Raw genomic sequence first — 18,689 nt, 5'->3', positions numbered from 1 at the left:
GATAGACCGCGAGCAGGATGAAAACTATCATTATGTGGAGCCCTGTTTACTGTACAGCATCCTGGACTGAGCCTGGCCCTCAGATATGGAGTCTGCATAGATTGTTTATTAAGAAAAAACCTTGTGGTGGTGCTGCAGTAGTAAAAATCCTGGTTATATATCTTTAACTGAGCAGTTTATGCCTTGATTTCATGCATTATTAAATGGAGTAAAAAAAAAAAGACACTGTTTCACCTACAAGTGTTTGGACATTGCATGTTTCATATTCACAAGGATTTCTTTTCATCCTGCAATATTGTGGAGCGGTCCACCCTGCAGGGAGGGGCAGCCGAAGGATCAGAGGCATTGTAGTGCGTTTGATCAGAAAAAGCAGAGGCAAGAAATCTGTGTCATGGTCTGTAGGTTGGGTTGACTCACGAGTCCATTGTGTGAATATCGCTATATTAGTGATGTTTTTGCTCTTAGATGTGGCATCTTTCCCTATACATCATCTCTGTTTCTCATTTTTTTAGCACTGTTTTATCTATTTCTGCAACGTTCTCTGCTCTCTGCAGCATAGTAATTCATGTTCACTCTGTGAACCTTGTAATATGTGTTACTCTGTCTCTTCTATTTTTACTGTATCGTGTTTGTTTTTTTTTACTTGGGAAAATAATCTAATGTAAGATATATTATTTTGAATGCAGGACATAATCAATAATATCTTTTTAAAGAATTTTTTGCCACCTGCTCAGCTTAAACATTTGATTTGAGGAATAAACTCTATTTTACTAGATGTAAAGATGATGACAGAAATTTGTTGTGTACAGTCTGTAGCAGAGCTCATGGGCGTGATAATTAAACACCCAGTTTATTATCACCATTGTCAACAGTGTGCAGCACCAACTCTGACAGGGAGAGAATTATGTCTCTATTTCTGAACATTGCATGTTTGATTTATGCATTGATATCCCACTGCATATTTCTTGTTAAATTATCTCTAAGAATAATTTTTGTTAGACTAAGATTTATCTCCCCAGACATATAACATCTCTAATTATTCACATGGTAATCTTGCTTTCAATGTTTGATTTTGAATTTATAAAGGAGCAAAAACACCACCCGAAATAGCCCTACAGATTAAATGGTTAGAAATGGGAGTACCTTTAATGTCCTAAAAGTGACCAAACTAAAAAAACAAGTTGTACCTACCAAGTATTTTGTCCAAACACCAATACCCAAATAATGTGATTTATTAGCCTTTGAGCTTATAGTATGTCCATGAAATTCATCATATTAATGTATAATTTTATCTGTTTTCCATTTTTCTCATCTGCCTTGATTGCTCACCAAGGTCACCCTGAGGATATCTTCCCTATGGTTCTGACATCAGCCACCCAGGAGCTCTTTGATTGCCGTGCTGATGAGGATGTCACAGGGGACGACCCTTACAGGCTGCTGAGAAAAGACGACATAATACAGGACCTTAAGACCAGAGCTGCGGTGTCCGATTTCAGCCCCGTGAAGCCGATTGTGCTGGTGAGGCTGATCCATTGTCGTACAGATCACTCAAACAATACACCCAAGATACTGTGATGATGCACAGACCCCATGTTAAGAGCTGTGAGAACGCACAGAGTAAACAGTTTCACCTCAATTCCCCCCTCGCTGTCTGATCTAGATTAAATATACGGCCAGCACCATTCTTACACATTAACGCCTATTCTATTGCAGCACATTACTCTAATGACCCCAGAGAACGCCCTGAGGGACCCATACAGACTCTGACTGTTAAAGCCCTGAGAAATTTCAGCTCTTTTACTTGGTTGACTAAGTGCCCCAAGTGACATGTGTGGTTGTGTGCCTTTTCTTTGTTTCACGTCCAAGATCCACACCTCCCTCCATCATCCACTATTCCCAATCAAATTATCGAAGCACAGAGTTTCCTTGTGGTCGCGAGAATCAATTCACCACTTGCACTCTAAATGAATTTTGTTGTGAAACAACAAAAACAAAATAAACTGTGTTATCTGATGTGAATCTGACACTGCTATCTTTTTCCCTGTTGATAGGATTACCCAGAAGATGATATCTTGCTGGTTTATGACAGGGACTTCACCTATGGCCAAAGCTTCTACCTGGTTCTGACCCCAGAAGCAAAAGACAGAATCCTTAATGTAAGCAGACGGTAATTTTGATCATGAAGGTTTACTTTTATTTTTTCTATAACCTAATTTGTGTTTAAAAAGTGTAACAGTAGGTTTCTGCAGTGTACTAAACATGGTCACATGGCATTTTACATTTTAACTAAGTTAGTATGAACTTATGAGCACCAGTACTTGCCCACATTCCTTTGAAAACTGATTGTGGCAAATATTTCTGTAGGCAGGACTGTTTTCTATTATTTATTTTCCTTTCACTGGAGGTATGTACACTATTTTATCACTTATCGCTAACAGTAATGGCTAGTATCAGGGGTTATACCATTTAAAGTCAATTTGCTTTGCTGGCTGGCATTTTTTAAAACTTTTTGCAATTGGTTTAAATAAACGACAAAAGAAAGAATCTTCTACTTGCGCTCAGACATAATTTTCGTGACTTTGGAAAGTGTGACTGTGCGGGAAGAGTTCAGGTTGAACTATCAAGTCACAGAGTCTTATTAACTGACTTTATTGTGTTCTCTGTTTTTATACTGTTTGGTCTTGTAATCATGTGCTCTGCAGCCTCCAGAGCCAGAGACACCAGAAGTGGTGGTTTTGAATGAAGTCTATAAAACCCCAGAACCAAAGGATTGGCTATCTCTTGGCAGTGAACAGGAGATAGCTGAAGAATCCATCAAAGAGACAAGAGAAAAGGTACTGCAGTATGTAAAAAAACACATAAAATATTCATATAAAAATCTTACATGTTCTCATTCACCATTGCCCTTCCATCACACCACTTTATTCTGTCTCCTCTTTTTCATCAGATGTGGTACAAGTTGTCCAGAGTGCGGAGGAAGTTTGGGGCACCGGTCTCTTTTTCAGACCGCAATACTGCAGATGCTAAGGATGGCTACCTGGAGTGTGCTTCCTATCAAGACAGCCGATTCAGCATCAAGCAGATGCAGAGGGACTGCGGGATGCAGGCTGTTCCCAGGTTTCGGAGTAGCAGTGCTCAGACACAGTGGTACAGTATGCCTGCAAATGAGGACACACAAAATTGATTTGTTCTACAAGGGGTGAAAGCAATTAACAGTCTGTCAGTGTGGTGAAATCATTTCTCCTGCTAAATGCTTTAAGATAATAGGAATTCATATTAAAAGACTTAAGACAAGTACTTGCAATTCCTGTCTATATGCCTTGTACTTAGGTAATGAATATTTTATAGCTGTATATTGAAGACACATTTATCAAAAACCTTTCACCATCTCTTTATTGTACAGTGAATCTGCATCTATTGACATATTGTGTTGTGAGTATTTTCTGTCTAATTTACAGGAAGTTTCTGAGGAATGTCTTCATGCAGTACACACCAAGAGAGTTTAACGAGGATGAAAAAGAGAACATCCTCCAGTCTGAAAGTCTGAAGAATTTTTGCAAAGCAGTGACCCCCAGGTGAAAGGAAAATTTCAGTGATTGATGGTGTCTAGTTTCTGCTTCCTGAGGGAATATATTATTGTATAAAACCGAAAGCCAACTCAAACTCATACATCACTGGATCAGCCTCAGGGTACTGAAATCAATCCATTATTACCACTGAAGGAGCACGAGTGTATTCACGAGAATTATTTTTGTTAACCTTCCTACTGTACTATATTTTATGTTGCTATAGTTTTATTGAATACTCAGAAGTTTGAAAGTTTTAATGACTTTGTTATGTCAGATTCTTAGACCCAAACCTTTACCTTTATTTTTGTGTTCTTTTGTGTCATCATTAGATATAAGAGAATATCATGAGCATTAGAGGACTTGGTAATTGTGCTGTGGAGAGAAACAAAAGAATAAGAATGAATATTATGCATGTTTTTATGAAAAAGGTTTTCCCGTTGAAGTTTTACATAAAAAATGTGTTTCAGAGTTATACTAGCCCTTCAGCAAGAAGAGATTATGAATGTGTTCTTTGATGACTGGAAGGCCCTGGGGACAGAGGCTGAAGGCAGCGACTGGTCTGGGAAGGTTTCTGAAGGCTTGATGCTTTATCAGGCCTTCACAGTCCAGAAGTACTCTAAGGACAAGAAGATCAGCAGCATGAATTGGCACCCCACCATCTACGGTACAATTCAAAATCTTACTCAAGGAGTACATTTTTTCTAAGATTCAAACATTAGAAATGGTTTCATCAAAAACAGTGACTAAAAGACTATGTACCCTTAGTATGTGGCATCATCTTCAAATCATCTGATTTTTTTCTTTCTGTTTACAGTGAATAAACATAATATGACAACACCGATGTGATAGCAATATCACTATAGGTAGTCCATGCTCTATAAGACTACAGTATGTTTTCAGTTTAAAAGCAAATGAGTTGAGTCTTGATACTTTATGCAGATCATACTGACTGCACACATAGGCAGGATGTAGTGTATATAAGATCATGGTCATAGGCCAATACTGCCAATAAGCCAATAGTGATAATAAAGGATAGCACGGTAATCTCTAACCATCCTCTGTTGTATAATCAGTACTGCTTTGTAATGTTGCCCAGCTGTCATCACTCATAGAATAGACTTCCAACAAGATCCAGAGGGATAAGACGAGTGTCAAAACATATGATCAATGTTGATGTACTCTTTTGAAGTAGAGATCAGAGTTCATCTACCACTTCCTCAATCATCAGAGTCAAAGAAGCTTTATAAATATATTTGACATCTATTTTGTGTTTGTGTTGGTTGGATATATTATTATGTTTTTTCTTTTGTGATGTGTTAGGTGTGATTGCTATTGCTCTGACAGAGAAAGAGGAGGAGCGGTTGAATGAGACCTTTGCCGTCAAACCATCTCTCATTCTCTTCTACAGCTTCTCCGATCCCGCTAATCCCCAGGTATGGAAAGTGTATGAGAGTATAGAGGCGCCCTCCTCTAAAAGAAAGTGGAGAAGTCAGAAAAAAGATTGGAAAGACCATATTTCTGTGTGTGTGTGTGTGTGTTGTGTGTGTGTGTGTGTGTGTGTGTGTGTGTGTGTGTGTGTGTGTGTGTGTGTGTGTGTGTGTGTGTGTGTGTGTGTGTGTGTGTGTGTGTGTGACAGCTTACAAGCTAGTTCTCTCCCTTCTCACCTCATATCTGTTTGAGACACACTTTCACTAGAAAATGCTGGAGAGGATTAGCTCTGTGCTGTCATCCAAAACCATTATTTGCTTTAGCAAAATTTGAGAGGATATATTGATTTGACCCAGACACTCAATCAATATCTGAGCTGCTCAAACAGAACTGCTAAATCACTCAAAAGTAATGTGAGTGCTGCATGATATATGCCTTCTCTGGTGCGTGTCATGATTGGGTTTCACTGTCTGCTGGTGCAGTGATCAAAGTAGCAAAGGATTCTGTGTAAAGGAAACCAGAGACATTATATAGTGGAAATAAATATGTTTATTTGGCGTAGGGAAGAAAGTGCTGCAGTCCAGTCTTAAAGCTAATTTTAAACTGAACATGATACTGAAAAATGACTTCTCTGTAATGCCACTCCTGCTCCTCCTGGGTCTCTTTCCCCCTTATGCCCGAATGGAATCTATTGTATGTATTTGGTTTTGTGGTTTAAAAGTTGAACTCTTTATGGAAAGACTAGAATAAGTAAATACACGGGATGGCAAACATCCACTACATGGACATTTCTACTTTGAAGTGTAATATTTCTGCCCTGCTTATGTGGGTTTTTGTGTTGTTTGCAGTTGCTGCTGGAGTGCCCAGACGACATTCTTGCCTTTGAGTTCTGCCCCTCTGATCCAAATATTATCGTTGGCGGCTGTGTGAATGGCCAGGTGCTGACTTGGACTCTGCTCTGCATCTCTGCTTGGCTGGCTCTGCTGTTTTCTACCTTGTAGTGTTCAACTCTGTATCCTACTACTTTCTCGATCGTCTATTTCCTCTCCTATGCCTTTATTTTAAATAAAATATGTTTAGAGAGATAAATATGTACTTATCCTGTACCGCTCCCTGTTATTCCGTTTTGTTATTTTTAAACATTTGAACAGATGGATTTGACTTTGCACCACCACAATCAGATGTTGATTTCCAGTAATTGATTTTGTGTTGCTGTTGTCTCAGGTTGTGTTATGGGACATTTCTGCTCACGTCACACGACTACAGGGAACACAGCCTAGTGGTAAAAAGCCGTCTGTCAACACCGACACATTCGTAAGTACCCATATCCTGTCTCTCATGTGCACAATGTTGATACAATAATACATGTGTTCTTTATCTCTGCTGGTGAACTACATGTGGTATCAGTTACTGAAATTCTTTTTCTAACGCTGATCTCACGTTGGTTTATTCAAGTATGGGTCCTCAGTGTATCAAAGGATGAAACATGTTTTCTGTAAAGACAGGCTGTACTCTGGTGCTGTATGACAGAGTGAGATGATGATACGTTGACTACTGAGTTCTCTCCTCATTCTCACCCTTTCATTAGATGGGAATGTAGTGGCCTAATGTTTCTCTTCAAGCTAGCCACAGATGTCAAAACTAGCTCCACAAATGTACTAATGCCACAAGTAATTCCAAAAGCAAGTTTATATCATTACATGACCCTACTGCCAAAGGAAAGCAATCAATTAGACCTCATACAAACACCTCAGTCTGACTGTAGTGATCTAACGGACTAAAAAGCTTCTTCTTAAGACAAGACTGACACTTCAAAGAGGGTTTCTCTTTTGGCTTAAAATCATAGTAACTAATATTTTCATGGCATATCTGCCTCGCTAAATGGTATTCTGTAGACTAATAAAGGAAAGGTGTAGGAAGTCAGAGGTAATGATACGTGACTGAAACTAGGCTCAGATTTAAACCACAACACAGCATGAACATTAAATCCCCCACAGCCTGCTGAGACATCCGGACACCAAATATTAAACAAGTTCTGTTCCTTAAAGCCTATACCTCCACTGACACCTTCCTCTCAGCTGCTGTATTTAAATAGACACATATGCCCCCATCATCCTGCCATCCATTTACTTTGTGTGTTTTTATTGCCTCTACAGTGGAGCAGCTGTCTCCATCCCTCTCCCCACTACTTCCTTCTCTTTTGCTTTGCACTCTCCCACCCTCCGTACCTCCCTCTATTCTTTTTGTCCTTGTTTGCTCTTCATTCCCCAGAGTCAACAGCAGCGGCTCACATACTCCAGCTGTTACACAAGCGCTCCATCTTCCACACTAGGTTGTCCCCGTAGAAGATAACACACAGGCAAATCAAATTGCTGCCCTCCCTTGTGTTTGCAGCGTAAACAAGGTTTTATTTGGGTGCTGTGAAAGCTGCACTACACCAGCACCTGTTGCTAGCTTATCAGATAAATGAAAAATTAAAATCCACCCATGTGGATTTGTTTGCTGTTCACACCGTGTTACTTGACAAATCTAACCACAGAGTTACCACACGGCAAAACTAGATTAAGATGATTTGCACTCAATGCACAAGCTTTTTCATTAAAAAACAAAGACAGATGCAACCTTGTATCACAATCGGGACTGCTCACACTCAAAACTTTGAGCTCTATTATATCTTGTTGCTAGTAGGATGACAAATAAGTGTACCATAGTCAGTATATCATCCTACATGGCAGCAGCACTGCTCTGTTCATGTTTCAGGATTACTATATATTGGAAAATGGCAGGAGCATTTTAGGATAGATGTTCACCACTGTATAAAGTCTTTGTATTTAGATTGAATTGTCAGAGTTTACTGTACATGCTGTGCCTTTTGTGTCTGACCTCCCATCAGGACCTCGATGACAACAAAGAAAATAAGACTCCTGTTGTGCGCTACTGTGCAGTGTCTGCCTTAGAGAGCAGCCACAAAGCACCAATTACTGATGTCCAGTGGCTGCCACAAACGTTTGAGGTACAGGACACATGAAGGGCAAGGGAGGGGGTGGTGGGAGGTGGGTGGAGGGAGTAACGACTGCAAGTCTGACACCAAGAAGGGAGAACAATGATGATTTGGTTTGTTATTTCTTGACATTTTCCATCAGGAGTACAATGGGTTGTAGCTGAAACCTTCCACAAGGTTAATCAATGTTTAATTTGGCCTATCTCGATTAATAAAAGGTGTTATTGTATGATTAGTGTACACAGCAATACTTTCAGCAAAACATTCTTGAAGGTTTGCTTGATATCAGGCTTCTTTATCATATCTAATGTAAACACTGTTGCATAGTTTCTATCATACTAGAAGCAAACAAGAGTAGATTTGAATCCTTCACACTTAAGTCTCAAATTGATAGTAAGACATTAACGCATTAAGGGTCAGGTCTCATATTGCCCTAATGATTTTGCTATCTAATTTTTATATTTTGAGTATATCTGATTAGGGTTAAAAGCCACTCGATTGTAAACAGCTCTAACAGGAAGTGAGCTATTAGTTGGCATGATAAAGCAGTATAAGGTCAGAGAACAGGCAATGAAGGTGAGAATGCAACCTGTTGAAGCTATGGCGACAGGCATAACATGAACTAACTGAATTGGCAAAAAGGGACAATGTGTGTGACACTGCCAGAAAGAACAAAAGTAATAAAAAAAACATAAAGTTGGTCATAACTCAACAACTCAACCACCACAAAAAATGCCTATTTATCATAGCCTCCAGATGTTTTTTGTACTTGTACTGAAAGACTTTCCTGTTCCTGACAGCTGCAGACAATCATTTCTGTGGTCCAGTTATTTCCTCATAATAGCAGCCATGCCCAAAATAAAATCTTTGAATGATCTGTACATATAAAAATGTATTTTGTGTGCTTATTGACCTGAAGTGATATTTGCTATGGTGATTTCCAAAGAGATTCAGTACCTTTTATAGTCTGTGGCACATATGCACATTGCAGAATATGTCTAAAATCTTCTTCTTCAATAACCAATGAATACATTATAATTCTGGTTTCCCAAGGGTGCCTGTCCTTTGTCTCTATAAAGCTGACTGTAATAAATCACAACCACCACTGGCACTCATCTGGATGAGTAAAATAAGGCAATCATCAAAGTGCTCCCGGGGTACATTAACCTCTCATATATCTTCACAGGAGCCTCACTCACTACTATCAGCTCTTCAAAATCTTAAGCCTGATAGAGATTTGTTGACTTTGTGACTCTCTCTTGCTCTGATTAGGTGACCAGGACGGGCTTACCGGTGGAGAACAAGTATAACATTTCTGTTCAGGTTGTTACCTGTTCCCCTGACTGGTAGGTCTTATACAGAAAATAGTTTAAATTAAAATGTTAAATGTATGAAATGCTTTCAGCTTGTACCTAATATAATCAAGTGATGGCAGATTTTGACTTACAAAGCAGACCAATTTGTTTATATTTCGACCTCTCCACTGATTGTTATAGTTAGCTCATAGACTGCCAGCTTCAGAGCTCCTGTCTCGTCCTTTTTCAATACTCATCCTGTTTTCTGTTGACTTCTTCTTGTCTTACTTGGGAATTTTAATTTGCACATGCACTTTTTAAGATCCTCTGTGCATGCATCATTTGTAACCACCAGCATTAATGTCACAGAAGTTTAAAAAAAAAAGTCTGGAGAACTTATTTTAGTCATCTCTAAGGACGTGATAATTGGCTCTTTGTTCCACTGTCTTTTGCTGTGACTGAATACCTAACATCTGCCATTGCATTGAATCTGTCAGTGGACTTAATAGCAACATGAACAAAAACAGCAGACTGGTTGAAAATCAATGGGATAGACTTGTGTGTCTTCCCCTGCTGAACACACTGTGCCAGGTACACATTTAAAAGCTGTGAAGTCGATGAGTATTTGACTGCACTGCAGACAGAACACCTGTATTGATGTTTTTATCTCACTCACAAAAACATTTTAGTGAATTCTTGTTTTATATTCTGAAGGACTGCTTCAGTATATGGAAAATTATATACCAAGACATGACAGCATTATTGATATATGGAATTGTTTCAGGATCTGTGCGAATGTAAAAACACTCCTGTGTCTGTTTTCTATGTTTGAACTGTAATTGCGGAGTGTTTTCACTTCACAGCTCATATACCAGATGTTGTCATTGTTAATGAAACCAGTAGTGTTTGATTTGGAAGTGTCTGCGTTTTTTGACTACAGTCTGCAGTCGCTGTTCCTCACTAAATATTTGAAGCACCAGTCCCTAGCAGATGCTGTGCTTCTGTAGTCATACAGGCTGCTTATTTATGTATTTGGTAGTCTGGGTAATGTTATTGATTGTGTTAAAGGAGCTGCAGATTACAGAGAGACACCAAAGAAAAAGCTTTTAGTACCACTCTCTGTCTGCAATTCTTGGCAGTCACCACATTTGGAGAAGGTTCTGCTTCATGTACCTTTAATTAGAACGTGACAAAGCCTGCAAGTCTCCAACAGAATTTGTATCAGTGTGGTTTAAACATGAATATGTTAAGATTGAAGTTGAATTTAAATTTTTAGTTTGATGTTCATTTTTATTTCTGTCTCTACAAAGCTCTTTAATGTTCTGGGATGTCCGTGCGCCAAAACTGTTGAGCCATTCAGCATCAGACAGGAAGCAGAATGTGGATCAGAAGCCACAGATGTCAACTTACAGTGTCCCCGACACTTTCAAACACTTGGACCGGACATGGAAACCACTGTTCAAGGCAGGGATACTAAACTCGTGATTTGTGAATACTATATATTTATGATTTTTTTTTTTCTTATACCTGTAGCAGTATTTGACATATATGCTTTATTCTGTAATATTGTGATAGTTTACAGCAAACCGAATGGCCATTTATAACATTATTTCCAATATTAATAGCAAATCTCTATGTACTGCATGTATTTTTACGTACTTTAATGGGGCTCAGCTCATTTTTCATCTGTGTGGTTTATTGAGCGTAACCTATTATTTATTTATTATTTATCCTATTCGTTTATAAAAATGATGTCAAGTCTCATTCAGTTTTTCACATGTCAAATAAGGTTTTCTTCTCTGTCATGTGTTAGGTTTCCTTGCCAAAAATCAATACTAGTGGTGAATATGCTCCTTTGAAGTTCAGCTTTGAACACTACACGTGCAATGGAAAGACAGGAACAAACACAGGTAAGGGATTTTACCCTTTCAGCTGCTTTAATTTATTTGTTTCTGTCTGTGCAACAGACAGCAAATGTATTTCACAAATTTGTATAATAAATGTATGATAAAGCTATGTAGTTTTGTGACAGTTTTGTATTGTAATAAAAACAAAACTCAACAATGTATAGATTTAGAATATATAAAACCTCAAAAACACACAGACTAACAAAACAGCTACAGAAATATATATTAAAAAAAAGTTGTAACACTCATTGTAAGGGTGGTGTCAAAAAACAGAAGCCATAACTTTCCTTGAATGTAGCTGGCTTACATAACTGCCATGCTGGTTTTGGGTGCTTTATAAATTACGACACACAAGTGAGAGGAAAGCTTAATCTTTAAGCAGATGGGACAGAAAACAATATTTGGTATATTTCTTTGTTAGAGGAGGAACAAATTATTACATTACAAATATAACTATCTCCTGTGTGATAGTTCTGAGACTGACCTCTTTGTTTGTCTTGGACTCTTGAGTCCTGCTTTGGATGGTTGAGCACAGTGATCAGTGGGGCAGTGCTCACTCGCCCCCCCAGGTACTCTCTTTCTCTCTGTGTTTCTACCTCTTCCCTCCTCTGGTTTCATAGCACTTTATTAAGTGATACGTCCAAAACAAGGCCCTCATAGTTGCAGAGCATTAGCCTTGGTGACTGTCAGCTCTTTGCAATATGCTGCTCAGGCTCCTTGAGGCCAGAAGATGTGTGTCCTGGCTGGTCAAGAAGAGACCTGTCTTTGTCTAGCTGAATAACCACAGCTTTGGTGGTTGGCTGTTATAGAATGAATATACTAATTAACTGAGGCAATAAATCCACTATGTTTATCAGTAGCCCTCAGGCATCCTGTTATTAGGTTTTCAAGAATCCCTGTGTGATTAATAATTTGGTGCTTCATAAGATTGACTCATATTGATTGAGGATGCTCTGTACTGTCTGCCTCTGAGCACCATAGTCAACATTTCGTTTTGAGACTTGTGCTAGGTCACATTTTCCACATTAGGTTTTTATAAACAACGAAGGGGAGGGGAGAATCTGTCTCCTGTTCCTCCTGTTCTCCTGCGCCCTGATCACTAAAAAGATCCACTGAGTGCATCCTAATCATGCTGGCTAGCAACAGAGGGTTACGTTAAGTAGGTAGGCCAACGTTCTCACCATGAATACTCTGAAACAGCAGTGACAGCAGCATTCAAGGGGCCACCAGGCTGTAAATAAAGAAGGTCCTTAGTCTGGGCAAACTCAGATGCCAATATATCCACTCTAAGAGCAGAGGTTCATCGCATTTCCATTTCTTTTTAGGGTTGTAGTTTCCCCCTATGTGTGCCTGTGGCGCTTAGAACCTGAAAAGGGGTCACTACTTTGTAGTTGGAGTGTAGGCGGATATGAGCACCCACTATGCAGTCTCTGGAGGACAGGACCGTAGCTCCAAACGATGGGTTACAAGGCTGCTGGGATAGGTGGTTAGAACTGATGCTAGCTAATGCAAACGATATAAACGACCTGGGCGGTTAGGCGAAAAGATGAAAAGGAGATGATTGCTGGGTGCCTGGCCCCTTTATGAGGTTACTTGCATCACCCAGGCTGACTTTGTGGATATACCGTCTAGCCTCCTGCGCATTCATGCGATGCACGTCCAGGTATTACATACCGTCTCCGGCTGACAGGAAGAATGAAATCGATCTGGAACAGTGTCTACATCTGTAGCTGCTCTGTCTTATATCTTTACACACATCTTAACCTTGGGAAAGTGGATTTAGAAGATTTGTGATTGGGTAATCTGATCCAACCTTTAAGAGCCAATCTAACAGAGAATTCTAACAGGCTTAGACTTGATTGGGAGCAGCCCACTGATAAGGGGGTGTGAACGGATAGTCCTGTACTGTCCCTGACAGACAGTTGGGCTTTTGTGATGGAAAGGCCTCTTCCGTCACTACCAGCCTCAGCGCCCTTCTCCCTTTCCATCCCTTTCTCTCCACAACCCTCACTTCCACCTCCACCTCTTCTTCCTTTCCCTCCCACTCCCCTCATATACTACCTTACCAAGCCATTCACCTTGGCTGTACCCATCCTCATCTCTCTACCCTTTGTCCTCCTGTCTTTTTGTTCATGGTCAGATTACACAGCAGAGTGAACATCATTGTTTCTCTTGCTTTTTCAGTCTATCTTATATTGTCTTTTAATACATATTTTCCTAGTTTTTCTATCCTGTCACTAGCCTTTTGCTGAATTTTAACAAGGATCTTTTTGGGGGTTTTTAAATTAAAGTTTCAATGTTTGTGATTGTTTTTCTTTGGTAGCAAGACAAAACTAAATCACTGTGTTAATTATTAGCCATTCAACTACTTCCACAAGTATGTGCTAATGTATATGTTTTTAGTAAATGCTATTTAATATTATACTTGGAAGTATTCAAATTGTTTTGTATGAAAGCGTATTTTATATTCGAATGCTTTTCACTAATGTGGATCATGCTACCTTTCTTGACTTGCTAAAAAGTTCCATGTATCTTTGTCTAACCAACCTAAGCTGATTCCCCACACCACATCCTTTCCCTTGCTGTTTTCACTGGCAGAAGACGCTCAAGAATATGATGACAGCTCAAAAGTAAATCCAGACTACAGCCAGCTCCGAGCCCCCTCAGCTAAAACACTCACGCCTCTGGAAGATGTCAATACCAAGCTTTATATTGGAACAGAGGTAAAGAAAAAAAATCCTTTTAATAAAACTAAGAACAACAAGCAGCATTTAACTTCAGTACAGTACTCAACTGCTTCAGTTATATGACTCGGTTAATTTTCCCTTTTTCACCATCAGCCTATGAACGTTCTTTTCATTAGTTAATATCAGATAATGGAAAATTCACACCTGGGAAAATATTGGTCGTTTGTTGGCATGTCTTTCAGAATCATGACTGCACTACAAACACTGGGTTTAAATAATATACAATGCAACTATAAATGTACCAAAATATCACTTCAAAGTTAAGATACATCTTTTACATTGTGTTGTACAAACACATGAACCATTTCTCCTCCTAAAAATGTTGAACAAAGGAAAATAAATGTACTGGAAGATGTGGTCGCCAAGCTTCACTTAACCAGTGCATATATACCAATGCATATATAAAAAAAAAATATATATATACATATATATATATATATATATAACAGCACATCTATAAATAAAACTAAGGAGAAATATACAAAGCGTGCAGGTTTATTCCACATTTGCTTGTATCGTGTCCATAATGTAAATATTTTACTGCCAGGATGGGGAGGTTGTTTACACTGACTGGAAACTGGAGAAAGACGACTCTGGACGGCTGCACAGTGAGTACTCTGGAGTGCCATTATCAAAGAACAGTGTTGTATAGGTTGTTGCCTGTTAAGCTGCATATCATGTGTTTATACTTGACTATTGATCATTTTTCAAAGCAGACCTGAATGTGGTTTGTTTTAGAACTTCAACCACAATAGCAACACTTTCATCATAGTCTCGACAGTAATAGATTTAATCATAAAGATAATAAAGTCCAAATTATCTAAATTATTTTAATAACCACCGTCACCTTAAGTCAACCTCTTGATTTGGCAGCCATGCTACACCATAAGAAGTAAAGGAAGTTTAGAGTTTGAAGTTTGTAATTTACAGGGACATTGAGGATTAATTGTTTCTCATCCATTGCCCTGTTGCTTCTGTGTCCACTATCAAATACAACATTACACCTTCCTGTCTCTCCTCTCTCCCAGGCGCCAAGCCCCTACATTGTTTTAGTGTCAATCACTGTTTGGTGAATACAGTGCAGAGGTCGCCTTTTTTTAAAGACATTATTTTGACTGGACCGTCGCCAGCTGGAAGGTGGAACTTTGCCATTTGGAAGGAAGGCGTCATGGTAACAGCACCCGTCGATTACAGTAGCTGTCAAAAAAACATTGACTGCAATAAGTAATCTCTCATTGGGCATGACCTGTATAAAGTGAATAAATATAAAATTTAAATCACAGTTTTCTGTCAGGAAATGAAACTGATTTGGATTTTTTAACTACTTTAGATTTGATCATTTTACATAACAAAATATTTTGGTGGGGGTTCTGCTGTGTGTCCAGTTGATTTGGAAATCAAACATATGCTAGTGCTTCAACATAATTTCATTCCATTGTGATGTCCATTACAAGAGGAAGTGCATAATATTAAATAAATACCACAATAGATTTAATACTGAATCAAAGATACTGTATTTATCTTCTTGTAAACTGTGACTTCCAGGACGGCCCCATCATCTTGTCACCAAACTCTGAGTACATGTACACTGCAGGATGTTGGTCTCTGTCCCGACCAGCTGTCTTCTTCATTGGGAGAGAGGACGGCAGTATTGAGGTGTGGAACCTGCTGGAAAAGACCAGTGAACCTGCTCAGGTCCACGCACACATCACAAACGCCAAGATAACCTGCATGATTCCCTGGACTGGTTCTTGTGAGTACCTGGTATATTTGGTAGACACCAGGGCAGTAAACATACTTTATGCATGGCTCAATAAAGCAGGAATTACTTGTTAAAACTCTCTAGTGTTTGTTCACCTGAAACTGTCTTGTACCTTCTCCCTGAGCCTCCTTCTCTGTTTTATTTATATTGTCACAGCCTCAGTGATAAATTATTTTTTAAACCATGAAACTAATTTCCTGTATTTTTTTGTGCCTACAGCCAAGCAGCACCTCCTGGCTGTGTCTGATGACCTCGGGATGGTCCGTGTTTTTGAAATCCCGAGGACACTTTACATTCCCTCCAGGAGTGAGGTGAGGGGATCCAACCGCCTCCTGTATACTCACTTTTAAAAAGGAGATAATGAGTTGTCTGTTTCCTAATTATTTTACAAAAATAAATAATAATGTACCCTTCGTCAAGGTCGAGAAATTGAGGTGTAGACACATCTTAGAGATGTAAACATATCCAACACTGCAGCATACAAGCAATAATTACATTTTTGTGGCGGGTTTCTCATTGCTGCCTTGATATCAAGAGCGTTGATATCAAGCTGGTCCACGTATAAGGATTCCTTGTTATAGGCACGTGGTCACCAAACCTCCAGCATTGTTAGAGAAATTGTGATTAGAGGTTATTGCTTTGTTCACCATGATTTAATTTGCTTTAAAAATATACATCATACATTAGAATTGTTGACCAGACTTTCTCTTTTTGTGTGCAGAAATTGAGTATGGGGAAATACTTTGAGCTAGAGGAAGAGAGGTTGCTGGATTTTTTGAAGAGGGACGAAGCGTGGGCAAAGCAGAGGAGAGAAGCTGAAGAACTCGCAAAGAAAACGGTGAGCTGTGAACTCTGATTCTTTACAAGCTTAGTGTGGTCTTTAGAGCCACAGAATAAGGTTCGTTTATGGAGGGTTGTTGGTTTGAATCTAGACAAGCAAAGGGTTTTATAGTGAACTCTAAAACCATTGAATGAGACCTCGTGTCCTCAGCTTATCTTACTGACAGCCACCGGAGCTGGTGAACAGTCCTTTAAATATACAGTGTGACTCACAAATGGCTTTTATTGACCTTGTTAAAATGGTGTTCACCAGTCCAAAGTTGACACTGTAGAAGCTGGAATAGGCCCTCTCTCTTTCTCTTTCTTTCTCTCTCTCTTTCTATACCTCTCTCACTCTCTTTCTCTTTCAGTCTCTTGCTTATTCTCTCTCTCTAACCTAATGTTTTATTAATTCAGAAGGGTTATTTGATCCTGAGCACCAGGGAGAGTATAGTTATTGATAGCCAATGCCTGGCAGTATCTCTGTTAAGTCTTTAATGACAAAATCATTGACTTAAATCTTAGACTGGTCATAAGAATAGATGCCAGTTATGAATACAGATACTGTTTTGATTTGCTTATTATTCTCTCCTTGCTCCTGCTAAATGTCCACAGAATTCCGACATATGGTGTGGTGTTAGTTTCCAGCCTCTGTCGTCACGACAAGGACAAGTCACTTCAAGAATTCAATACAAAATATTGTTTTGCTGCATTCATTGTCAGTATGTGTGTGCGTGTGTGTGTGTGTGAGCCTGTGAGCCTGTGAGTGTGAGGGTGGGTTTTTGAGATTCACTGTGTATCTCTTCTCTTTGTAATTACAATAAAATGAAGTCATTACAGAAAATGATATTTTATCAAACCCTGCTTTAAGAAAAATGTTTTCTTTGGAGCAAATTTTTACCATGTTACAATACAGTGTTTTAATTTGTACATTGTTAGCTTAGCAGATAAAAAAGCAGATGCAATTGCCAAATGAATCAATGAAGAAGTCTGCTTAAATGGACAATAATTGATTTATTTTTGATTGATAAGATTATAAGACCTATGCTTTATTGCATTTAAGTGCTCTGTCAAGCTTTTCCTGCTGCTACCAAAGGTTTCTGTACTTATTTCCGTGCATCTTTTTTTTTTTTAATTAATGATCAATGTTTGCATTATTTAATAAGAAATAAAGATACTAAAGAGAAAATTCAGGTTTACGACATGCAGTCCATATCTGTCGTTACCGTTTCAGCTTCGAAGAGGGGAAAACATCATATTTTGGATAAGGACAAGTTTCAGAGTTGTGTCTTGTTTGCTTAGTATTGTTTTTCACTCTAATTCTTCTTTGGTTTTGTCCCTAAGGAGCTCGACAAGCCAGAGAAAACCCTCGAGGAGAACGAGGGGGAGAACAAGAAGGTGTACAATGATCACCTCACCCTGGAGGAAAGCATCCTGAAGGGCATGGGCCTGCTGCCAGCCAACACACAAGATACCTGATATCACACACACACACACACGTACATTCATTTCACATAAAAAAAAGGTTCATCAAAAAATGATGAACCTTTTTTTATTAATAAATTTGAAGGCTTGAACTGTTTTTTATGAAAAAACTATCTGACATTTGTCACATTAAAGTCCCTTTAAAACAGCACAATACATTTTAACATAATTTATCATAACTATGCATGATTAACTGTTTTTATTTTAATATGATAGTTGCTAATTAGTTATATATTTCAAATTTGAAACTTATGTTGTTATACACTGTTGTGAATAAAATAAAACTGGCTCTTCCATCAGTATTCAGTCCTTGGGTTGGGCCTTCAGGGTCACCAATAGATTTATTTCATCCACCCATCTGAGATCTGGTTACTGGGTAATGCCATCCATTAGCGCCCTCTTCTTCACCGCTACTCCCTGAGGATGCAGTGTGGAATACCTCAAGGATCTGACCTTGGCAGGGCGTAATTTCATGATATTTATCTGCTGTTGTTGAAAGGCTTTTCAGTATAAAACGTGATCTCACATGCTGCTGATAAGCTCAGTGGTGTTACTTGGAGTTGAGACCCTAACCCTTTTCACAAAAGTCACCAACCATGACGTAGAAAACTAATAGTATGTACAAATCTCTGTTAATCATTCAAATGATTTTGATCATTTTGTGAATATGACTGGA

At 38.8% G+C, this 18,689-nt stretch overlaps 1 protein-coding gene across 1 annotated transcript in view; it reads left to right on the top strand.

Annotated features, from left to right (window-relative positions):
- Nucleotides 1–18,007, top strand: part of dnai3 (dynein axonemal intermediate chain 3) — a 21,170-nt gene extending 3,163 nt beyond the window's left edge. The window contains exons 3-22 of the mRNA XM_062424842.1: nt 1,334–1,518; nt 2,052–2,156; nt 2,703–2,834; nt 2,948–3,147; nt 3,459–3,575; nt 4,037–4,233; nt 4,890–5,002; nt 5,846–5,935; nt 6,222–6,311; nt 7,891–8,010; nt 9,271–9,344; nt 10,604–10,757; nt 11,107–11,203; nt 13,799–13,923; nt 14,495–14,555; nt 14,976–15,118; nt 15,493–15,700; nt 15,929–16,020; nt 16,431–16,523; nt 17,876–18,007. Coding sequence (XP_062280826.1) covers nt 1,334–1,518; nt 2,052–2,156; nt 2,703–2,834; nt 2,948–3,147; nt 3,459–3,575; nt 4,037–4,233; nt 4,890–5,002; nt 5,846–5,935; nt 6,222–6,311; nt 7,891–8,010; nt 9,271–9,344; nt 10,604–10,757; nt 11,107–11,203; nt 13,799–13,923; nt 14,495–14,555; nt 14,976–15,118; nt 15,493–15,700; nt 15,929–16,020; nt 16,431–16,523; nt 17,876–18,007 — 2,528 coding nt within the window. The remainder of the gene's footprint in view (nt 1–1,333; nt 1,519–2,051; nt 2,157–2,702; nt 2,835–2,947; nt 3,148–3,458; nt 3,576–4,036; nt 4,234–4,889; nt 5,003–5,845; nt 5,936–6,221; nt 6,312–7,890; nt 8,011–9,270; nt 9,345–10,603; nt 10,758–11,106; nt 11,204–13,798; nt 13,924–14,494; nt 14,556–14,975; nt 15,119–15,492; nt 15,701–15,928; nt 16,021–16,430; nt 16,524–17,875) is intronic.
- The last annotated feature ends 682 nt before the right edge of the window (nt 18,008–18,689 follow it).

The sequence above is a fragment of the Scomber scombrus genome, chromosome 8 (assembly GCF_963691925.1).
Source record: "Scomber scombrus chromosome 8, fScoSco1.1, whole genome shotgun sequence".
Taxonomy (NCBI): Eukaryota; Metazoa; Chordata; class Actinopteri; order Scombriformes; family Scombridae; genus Scomber; species Scomber scombrus.
Note: the sequence above shows the minus strand (reverse complement) of the source record. Positions and strands in the feature narration are given on the sequence as shown.